The sequence below is a fragment of the Primulina eburnea genome, chromosome 3 (assembly GCF_022965805.1).
Source record: "Primulina eburnea isolate SZY01 chromosome 3, ASM2296580v1, whole genome shotgun sequence".
Taxonomy (NCBI): domain Eukaryota; kingdom Viridiplantae; phylum Streptophyta; class Magnoliopsida; order Lamiales; family Gesneriaceae; genus Primulina; species Primulina eburnea.
Genome location: NC_133103.1, coordinates 53,468,913 through 53,479,581, shown reverse-complemented (window position 1 = coordinate 53,479,581; position 10,669 = coordinate 53,468,913). Strand labels below are relative to the sequence as shown.

The window sequence follows — 10,669 nt, the reverse complement described above, 5'->3', positions numbered from 1 at the left end:
CGATTCCTCCCTTGATCTTCAACTTTGTCAAAACGTCGTCAAGAATCTTTATTTCCTGTCATCACACAAACATTTGCATTATTAATGACCTCACACTTATCTTTATTGAATCTAACATGCAAATTGTCATCACAGAGTTGACTTATGCTTATTAGGTTTGAGTTAAGTCCTTCAACATGGAGAACATTGTGGAGTATGGGAAGCCCGTCAACATTCAGAGTCCTTTTGCCTACAATTTTCCCTTTTGGCACCTCCACCATATGTCACCCGACCACTTGCAACTTCAAGATAATCAATGAGGTGTTCTTTAGATCCCGTCATATGACGGGAACACCCACTATCAAAGTACCATGCTCCTGAAATGTTAGTTTTTAACGAGGTATAAATAACATTGCATAGAGTTACTGTTTTGGGTACCCAGATTTTCCTTGCAGGGGGTTTCTTGATTCCAGTATTGTACTTGGTGTTGGGAAACACCTTATGCAACACTTCATTTGAATGCCAATACAAGTAATCGTTTCTCAGTTTGTAGCAGAAGGGTCTGATGTGCCCAGGCTTATGGCAGTAATGACATATAAAATTACGCTTACTTTTATTGAGTCTTGCTGATGAAGCACACTTTTTAATTCGTGACGCCCTTGCTGAGGAGTGAGCTTTTGGGAATGAAGTGGATGAATCAACAGACTTCAGTTTTTGTTCAGTGCTTGGCTTTGGAGTGGGAACAGTTTTTGGAGGCATGTCCGTTGATAAGGGGTCAGTACAATCTTCTCCTTTCACAAATACTGTGGTCTTTGAGCGAGTGTTGGACGACTCTCCATGCTCATACGTGCTTTCAACATAGCCAAGACCAGACTTACTCCTCGATCCCATGTTCAGCATTGTGTCAAGCTTTGTAGAGCTTGCATTGAATTTTGCAAGTGTTTTTGATGCCTTTTCGAGCTCATCTCTAACTTTACATAGTTCAATGTCCTTCCTACTCAGCAAAGTTTCAAGACGTGACAAGTTGCTCTTTAGATCAGTATTCTCTTTTGTGAGTTTGGAGTTTGTCTCATTTCGTTTAAGCCAGTCATGATAGAGTTCTTCGTACATCATCTGGACAGTTTCCACAGTTAGTTCTTCTTGATCAACTTCCTTGATGTCTGTACAACCTAAATTTCCCAGAGATTTGATATTAAGGCATAGTGATCTTGAACTAGTGTTGCGACCCGGTGTTGCAACACCAGTGGCAACACCGAGGGGATTAACCTGAAGTCTATACATATCATGATGAACAGCAGAAAAAGAGGTACAATCGTCTCCTTCCTTGGAGCCGTATTCCTCATCAGTGTCTTTGTCACTCAGTGTGGCTGTCATGATTTTATTCCTCCGAAGCCGATTGGCACACTCGTTTGCGTAGTGGCCAAATCCGGAGCATTCTCGGCATTGGACTGAATCAAGTTTCTTTGTTTCCGGTCGACCTGGGGTTTCATTCCTAGATTTGAAATTTCCTTGAGTAGGAACAAAAGTTTTGTTTCTTTCAGTGGGAGTGAATGAGGGTTTCAGTGTAGACACAGGTTTCTTTTTGTCTCTCATCCGCTTCAAGTAGTCGCCAAATTTCTTGGTGATCAAGGATATTGTTTCTTCACCTAGATCAGACTCATTTGCCTCTTGAATTAGGTTGTTTACAGAATCATCGGTGGTTTGCAGGGCAATTGCTTTTCCTTTACTTCTTGTCTGTAGCTCTAAATTCATCTCAAATGTTCTGAGAGAGCTGATTAGTTCCTCCAGATTAAGCTTAGAAGTGTCCTTGGATTCGTCAATAGCACATATTTTGATATTAAACCGCTCCGGAAGAGATCTCAGGACCTTGCTAACCAGTCTTTCATTTGACATAGAATCACCGAGACTACTGGCCTCATTTGCTATCTCACGCAATCTCCGATCATATTCCATAATAGTCTCGTTTTCCTCCATCCTTAAACTTTCAAATTTAGAGGTCAACATCTTGAGTTTGGTTCTGCGAACACTCTCTGATCCTTCGCAGTGCTTTTGAAGAATATCCCAGGCTTCTTTGGCGGAAATGCAGTTGGTGATGAGACTGAACATATTAATATCCACCGAGGTGAATATCGCATTTAGCGCCTTGGAGTTGAAGTTCGAGGTTATAACTTCATCATTGGACCAGGAACTTTCAGGTTTGCTACGACTGTCTCCATCACCATCAACTATCTTCGGCGGGGACCATCCATCCAAAACACGTTGCCATGCCCTTTCTTCTATAGATTTGATGTACACTCTCATTTTGACTTTCCAGAGAGCATAGTTCGAACCATCTAGGACTGGTGGTCTAAAAACCGTGTTAGACCCTAGTGAATCCATTGAGCTATTAGTGTATTTCCTGCAAATAGCAATAAACCAGAATCAAACACTTAGTGTATCAAGTGATGGCTCTGATACCACTTGTAAGAATTATTGCGCATTAATTGTCAGGAAATAAAGATTAAAAACTCGTATGTCAGAATTAAGTGTTGTGGTTGGTGTTGTCAACACGGCACACAACACAGCAGCGGAAATTGACTGATCAAATTATAAACTGAGTAAAGTAACTAAAGAGCAGGATTCAATTATGCACAAGTACTAATACTTGTGCAAAGCCTCAAGGCAACAAATTCACTAGAAAAGTATGTAAATCGTTTACACACAAAACAGATACTAGTGAGAATAACGAAACATAAATTCCTTGACACGCCAAGGAATTAAACGACATCAAATAAAAACTTTTAACCCAAAACTAGATGTTACAGTCGAACAACTGCTGAGTACACCAGAACGAGAGTATCCTTCTAGTTTAAGCGATTCCTCCCTTGATCTTCAACTTTGTCAAAACGTCTTCAAGAATCTCTTCAAGGTGATTTTGTATATGCCTCACAGTTCTTACTGCCCCCGCTTTTGATTGATGATGTTCACATATTTATTTCTGCATCACGATCTTTCACGATTCTCTAAATCTATAATCAAGGAAACAAGTGTGTTAAAAAAGAATCAAACTCTTTTTCAAGATATGGCCTATCCTATAGATATTTTCCCTGATGAATGAGTATCGATTTCTAAGGAAACAAATCATTTATATTATCTAGAAATGCAAAAATAAAATCTCAGTAAAATGTGGAATCAACAATTCCTTTCAATCTCCCCCTTTTTTGCATTTCTGGACAAAACTTTAGAACGGGATGATCCATCAGTGTACAACTCCCCCTCCATGTAACTCCCCATAAATTTGCCATGTGTTGTTAGTAGTGTTGTGACTCGTGTTGGCAAACACTATCACACAACACCGTAAGACAGACCCAGATAGACAGCAAAACAAAAACCAACTAAGCGCACTAGAATAAAAGAAAGGAAGAGAAACTTAGTCTGAAGAAAGAACGTAGTCTGCCTTGTCAGTCAGTAGCTCCAGCAGTATCATCATGGTCGGTACCATCACCGCTACCCCTACTATTATCATCATCCCTTACTCCCCCTTTTTGGACAGAAGGCACACCTCCCCCTAGTAACATGTTGTAAGTAGCAATTTGTGTTTCAAAATAGGAGATGGTTGCATTGGATTGGGATATCAGCTGATTGGCAAGAACAATGGTGTCACGAGCCTGCTGAATCTGTTGAACACCGAAGGCAATTTGGGCACGGATGGCAGAAGTTGGAAGCTGGAGAAACCCTGTCGGTGTAGATGAAGAGGAAAAAGTGGTGCTACCACTAGGATCAACATTAGTGTCTGGAACCATAGCAGGAGCAAACCCAGTGTCAGACCAGGGAAGATCAAGGACCCTAGTGCCTTTGAAATAAGCGGAGGCAATTTTCAAGGGTTCTCCGACTTCGATTAGAGGTTCATCCTCCGCTTTCACAAATCCCTGGGATTCAAGGATACCAAAAATTAGGGATGGATACGGGAGTGTGACAGACCTCAACTGTCCTTCTGCAAACTGCATAACAATGGAAAACACTAACTCTCCAAAGTTGAAATTCCGGCCCGTGCCGATGGTAAATAGGGAGACAGCTTGAAGGCGGGTGACCACAGTAGTGTTTCGAGACGGGGTCCAGTTGCGTATGGCAGTTTTGTGGAGAACTGAGTAGAAGGATGTCAGTTTTGCTGCTGCTAGACGCTCTGGGAGCTGTGGATACTGAGTGACCAATCCCCCGGTGAGAACCGAAGTGATGTAGTCAATATGTGGAAGGTCATCCACATTCTCATTGGTAGGTGTATGGTTGAAGGCATTGATAATTTGCGGAGAGAAATCGTATACTGGCATCCCGAACAAAGACACGCCCGTACCTAAGTGACCTCTTATCTCCAACACTGGTGGTCAGATTTCAATAGAATTCAAGAACAGGTCGTCTAGCATAAGGCATTACAGAGTTCACTGTGGAGCTTAGCCTGCGGATGTTAAGAAATGTGGTGAGATTGTACCTTCCATACGCCTCAAAATCAATATTGCGTTCTTCAACAAAATTCTTGTTTGCATACAGGTACCAATGGCCCACAGCAGTCTCGGAGTAAAATTGAGGAGAGAAGGAAGTGGCCAGGTTATAGTCCTCGTCAACAGTGTTGTCAACACCCGGTGTAGCACCAGTGCCAACATTTTCAGCAGCTGCCTCAGTGTCAACTGAATGGCCAGAGTGCTCACCAGACTCTTGAAATTCAGCCTCCATGGCAGTGTCAGATGAGGAGGTATCAGAGGGTTCTGGTGGGGCTGCATCCTGATGAGGAATCGAAGCACCCTTGTGTTTTGCTTCTCGTAAGTTGTTAAGGAAGTCAGCCAGGGATTGTTCGTCCTCTGAAGAAAAGCCAACTTCCGGGGATCTGTCAGGTTGTTGCCCAGAGGATGTGGTCAGAGCAGTGGATTTCTTCACACGAGTAGAACGCTTCCGATGTACCAACTCAAAGTTGTCATCATTCGAATCATCTCCGGACGAGAAATCTGGGTCGAGTGTGAAGTATGTGGCCATCCGCGGTTTCTTTGGAGCATCAAAATTGGGACTATATCCTGCCTGCCATTTAGATCGCCGGAGAGCGGTGGTGTTTTGTGGCGGAAAGGCTCGGCGAAGTGCTTCGTAGTCGATTGGCATGCCTGGGTACCATGGATTTCCAGGTTCTCCCGGGGCAATTTCCTCAAGCGGGGCAAGTTGGGGAAGAACGGGCACAATTTGCAGAGGATTGTGAGCAGGAGTCTCAGGCGGTGGTGTTGGAGGTGGTGTTGACTCCCGTCTGGGAACACTATGAGTTGTCTCCATTTCACTTCGGATGTCTTGTGGATCGAATTGATGATCTGCCATAACCAAGAAGAGGCGAGTTCAGTATCGCTTGGGAGTGATAAGTACCCCGAAAAAAATATCGAAAAGCAATGAGTGATCGTGAAACACAGTGGCCAGAGAACTGTGATTAATACAGGAGAAATCAAATAACATGGTATTTAAACCCTAGCACCAACGGTAACAATTTGAATCGAACGGACGCAACAGTAACGGTAAAAAAAAAACGGGTTAGCCTGCGACAACGGTAACAATTTCATCAAGATTTCAAATTCAGGATATAGAGGAACCACTGATGGCCCACTCCGATTTGTAACCCACAGAAGATAAGACATATCAAATCCTCAAAATTTTGGTTTAAAAGAAAGTTTAATCAACCGTTATCTGTCAAGTCTGATCTCCAGCCTATTTTGATGTCTTCAAGAACCAACAAATAATATGCAAGTCCTAAAGATGCCTTTGGAAGATGAATGAAACAAAATGTCAGACAATGTATGAATCGTGAAATGTCTGAACTGAGTGTTGGCAACACCTCCTGGCAACACCACTGAGTTGAGTCAAACTTCCATAAAATTTTCTTTTGATTCAGAAATGGTAGCTCCCACACTAGAAGAACGGTCTTCAAAGGACTCCCCTAGGTAGCTTTTTCCATTATTATTTTTACATAGAAGTGGTAGCTCCCACACTAGAAGAACGGTCTTCAATGGACTCCCCTAGGTAGCTTTTTCCATTCTATTATTCTTTATCCCCCCCTTTTTTTTTTTTGTTGTTTTGCCTCTTTTCTGTTTTTCTCCTTATGCTCGCATTTTCCAAGTCACTTTTGTACTTTAGACACGATCACGAATTCCGTGGATATCTTCAACTACTCGATGCCTTGGATTGAGCATAATTTACACCTCGACATTTGATTGAAAGTATGACTCACTAATGATACTATCCCTTTTTATACTCCACAAGTTGGAACCCCTCTGGTTGCTGTTCCGTTGGTTCCGTCCCACGTGGTTGAAGTTGTTCCAGTGGGGACAGACCCGATTGTTGTTTCCACGGCTCCGTCACAGTTGGTTGTTACTTCAGCTTCTGGTCCCATTACTCCGTTTCAGATCGACCTTGGGAGTGGTTCTCGAGAGGCTGATTTGGATCTTCCTCCTACTACTGCTTGTCAGTCCTTGCCACTACCAGGTCGGACTCGCTCACAGCAGCGTCGGTATTACAGGACTCAGAATAGTCAGGTGGGGTTACCCTATGGGCGACCGCCTGATTCAGGTTGATATGATTTTCTGATGGGCGTTCACTGCAGAGTTCTCCTTGCCCATCAGTGTTATAGTTTGTATGATGTATTCCGGGGCGCCTGATGTTTATTTTCTGGGTTGCTCTGTTGTAGTATGTCTTTTATTTTGTTATGATGTTATGCTTATTTCGCCTTTGCTGCGGAGGTCTTGGCCTAATCCCCCTCCCATCAGGCTTTCTTTGTACTGCTCTTTTGTTGTTTATAAATAAAATTTTCTCGAAAAAAAAAAAAAAAAAAAAACCCTAAACCCTAAACCCCCCGTCTTTGGCGGTATTTCCTCGTTAAAAAAAAAAAAAAACCCTAAACCCTAAACCCTAAACTGGTGACACATCAAACTTATGTTCCCAAAAATTTACTAACTCAATTTATCCTTACACTTAACTAACCGATCAAATTTACCTTAAATTGTCATAACTTTAAATTCTTAATTTGCCACAATATTATTTCACTAACGCTTAAATTTTCACCCTAAGATTGGTTCATCCTACAATGTCCTTGGTTACCATTCATTATAACATTATAATCCAAATATCTAAATATTCTATATTTTCTTCGAGCCTAAATAACCGAAAATTCCTACCATTTAAACTGTTCAATTCTCACTTACTACTAAATAAGTTCTCAAATTTACTAAAATTGTAAAATTAATTCTTACTTTCCCCGAATAGCATCCATTTTTTTCCCTAAATCTCGAAATTCCACAATTACACATTAGTTCTCAGTACTCCCAATTTAATTTTTTTTTTTATTTCTCGCATCATAAGATTCAATAGCCTTAAGTTTATTAAACCCAAAATTAATTCCCATAACACGTCTTACATTCCTATAAATACTTAAAATTCCAATTCCTCAAAAGTTCGAAATTAATCCTTAAAATTTTGAAACTTGCAATCTGACCCTTACAGTTCTCCAAATTTACATTTTGGCCCTACAGCTCTTCGAAATTTGCATCATTGTCCCTATAAAATTTTTCTACTTTACCTCATTAAACTTTTAAATTCTTGAACTCAAAACTTAAATCCCAAAATTTGGTAAATTCAAAAATAGTCCCTTAGAATTTTTTTTTTCACTTAAGTCCTCAAATTATTAGTTATTACAATTAGGTCCCTAAAATTCTCAATTCATGCAATTCCATCCTTAAATCTAACTAGGTAGAGCATGTATCCTAAATAAGTTCTACGTCTTATACTTCCAAATAGCGTCGTAGTCTTCGAATCATTAATCCTTGCATGGTATCCTCAAAATTTAATTCAACTAGCAACCACGACCCATCATTAATTTCTTACAAATTCTACAAGTCTCGAAAGCATTCATAAATTTTTTTTTTTAAGTTTAAATTATGGCCCATAAGTAGAACATCACTACTACTAACCCAAAAAAATTAATATAGTCAAATAATTTACGACCTCTCCAAATGCCAATAGCTAAATTCTTATTTATGTCCGGTGGGGGTGGAGGTGCATTTCCCTCCTGCCTCTGATGCTCACCGTCCTCCTGGTGAGGCTCATCATCTCTCACGCACCCAAGAATGCGTCTAGGAGGCATACCATTTCATACATAACCCAAACGTAACCAACATGCATAATTCCATAATTTACTTTAAATAAACACGGAAATAATTAAAGAATCTGAATGTAAAACATTTCATGGAAGCACGCTGTCAAAATAATTCATGCTTTAAATAAAATGCTGAAATGTAAAACTTACAGACCGAAAACCTGGCTTCGTGAGCTTCTCGTGGTCAGTAGTAGTGTAACCCTTTACAGAATCATTGCTCTGATACCAGCTATAACGGCCCGAAAATTCGTGCTTGAAAATTTGCGGAAAAATTAAAATTTTTCTTTTAAACTAAATGGAGTATCAACTTCATAAAATAAACTGTTAAATAATATTTAATGTTAGAAATAGCAGCGGCAGAATTTAATATTTGCAAAGTAACAATTTAAAATAATTCCACGAGAGATAAAATGTTTGAGCATAAAAATCGTAAGTGCTGAAAATGAGGTCCTCGGGTTCCACTACTGCCGACCAAGCTAGCTCACTGGTCCCCGCCCTCAACCCCGACATCATCAGTACCTACAACAATCAAGTCTAGTGAGCCTAAAGACTCAGCATGCATATAACATAAATAACGAGTAAATAGTAAAATAAATTTTGCATAGGAGTAAAATGATCATGTCGTGAGGCATAATGAAAAATATCATTTCTATGGTAATTATACTACGTGCATAACTGAACTGAAAATATCATGGTAAAAATGTTTGCTCCTTGGAGCCCTGTACTGAAATAACTGGTAATAATTTTTCTGGTGAGATTATGGTCTACGCATGTGGTCCCTGAACTGAACTGACCGGTAACTGGCGACCGGGCCTGTAACTGGCGACAGGACTTAGTAATGTACGTCTGATCAGACCACTGCCACAGTACTGGGTGAAACAACTGAACTGACCGGTAACTGGCGACCGGGCCTGTAACTGGCGACAGGACTTAGTAATGCACTCATAACCGGTAACTGACGACCGGACTGGTAACTGGCGACCGGATTTAATCAAGATAGTAAAGTGACCACAAGCAATATCGCATAAATCTCAAAATGAATATTTTTGCACGTAATATAATTAGATAACATCATTAAATAGGAACAATTTCGATCTTCTTGCATTAAAATCATGTACTTGCGATATTTAAAAATACCTATATGACTTGATTGAAGAGTGAAAGAAGATATAAACATGACTTGGTTTGTTTTGACAGAAAACAAACGAAATAACGACGCGGCGCGGTGGAGACGGAGTGCTCTTCACTTTCTTACTTTTCTCTCTTAATTCCTTTAAACCAAGCATGCACCATAATTATTATAATAGCATAAAAATCGTAAACATGATGCATGAATATTTAAAATATCATGAATTTGTGCTCAGGGTGCTGCCACGACCAAAATCTCTCCCGGGTGTAAAATGACTATTTTGCCCCTGGAAATCCAAAATTACCGTTTTACCCTTGGACTTCTAAAATTGACCCGAAACTTACCAAACTCCTTAAAATATCCCAAACATTTTTTTAAAACCATTCTTAGACTTAAACCCGAGCCCAATTTAATAACTTAACTGATTCGTTTTCAAACTTGGACCGGAGTCCCGATTTTAACCTGAATCGACTCGAAACTCAACCAAATTTTTCCCAACTTTTTACCACACCTTATAAACATCTAAAATACCCTAAAACCATTAAAATTAGACCTTAAAACTTTCGAACAAATCCCAAAACGGCTGCTGGAAAAATCCAGCAAATTACCAACCGTAACCCGAGTGCACCGAATTCACGTTCTAACCTTCCTAGACCAAACCATCGAGGACCAGCCATGATTCGACCTCACCTAGGCCTCCCTAGGACCTACTGGACTCACTTGAAACGAACCTACAGCCCCATGCAAGCCCTCAACCCTCGCACACTCCAAGACACACAAGGAAGCACCCCTCGGCCACTAGCCCTCACTCGTCGCCAACGCTTAGACCACCCCTAGGATACGACCAGCTACTGTTGAGCCCTTCTTGGCCACGCCTCAACCCCCTCAAGGGCTGCACCGTGGTTTGTTTAGGCTCTCCTACAGCTGGAACTCTTCCCACCACCCCGATCAAGCCGCAACGACCAAAATGAAACAAACTCGATCGGATATTCCCACAACTCACGCAACCTTCGACTCCAGCACTATTTTCCTTAACCCATGACAGCAATAAACCTCTTCACAATGACCCTTATCAGCAGAACACGGCAGCCCTTTGCGCTAAGCAAGAAAAGCGTGAGTTTCATGCACAATAAATCAAGATTCACATCCAACTTTGCTCAAAAACATAAACACCATGTAGATCGATAAATTTATAAACAAATACATGATTTTCAGCATATTAATGGAGTGAGTGATGAGAAAACGAAAATACAAGCGTGCCTTTGTTGAAAATTCTTGGACAAATGATCGAGAAGCCAACTACCAAGGAGGAAACTCTTTGCTTGAAGAAGAAAATTGTGTCACCGACAGTTTGAAGCAGCAAGCCACGAGAATGTTGATGATTGGAGGGGGTGGGCGGCTAGTGGAGG

At 40.8% G+C, this 10,669-nt stretch overlaps 1 protein-coding gene across 1 annotated transcript; it reads right to left on the bottom strand.

Annotated features, from left to right (window-relative positions):
• Positions 1 to 207: 207 nt before the first annotated feature.
• LOC140827485 (uncharacterized) lies at positions 208 to 2,358 on the bottom strand. The gene has a single exon (XM_073190160.1). It carries the CDS (start codon positions 2,356 to 2,358, stop codon positions 208 to 210), a length of 2,151 nt encoding a protein of 716 aa, XP_073046261.1.
• Between the last annotated feature and the right edge of the window lie 8,311 nt (positions 2,359 to 10,669).

What these genes read in the sequence shown, in the direction of transcription:
- LOC140827485 (XM_073190160.1), bottom strand. Translation starts at nt 2,358, where the DNA reads ATGGATTCACTAGGGTCTAACACGGTTTTTAGACCACCAGTCCTAGAT.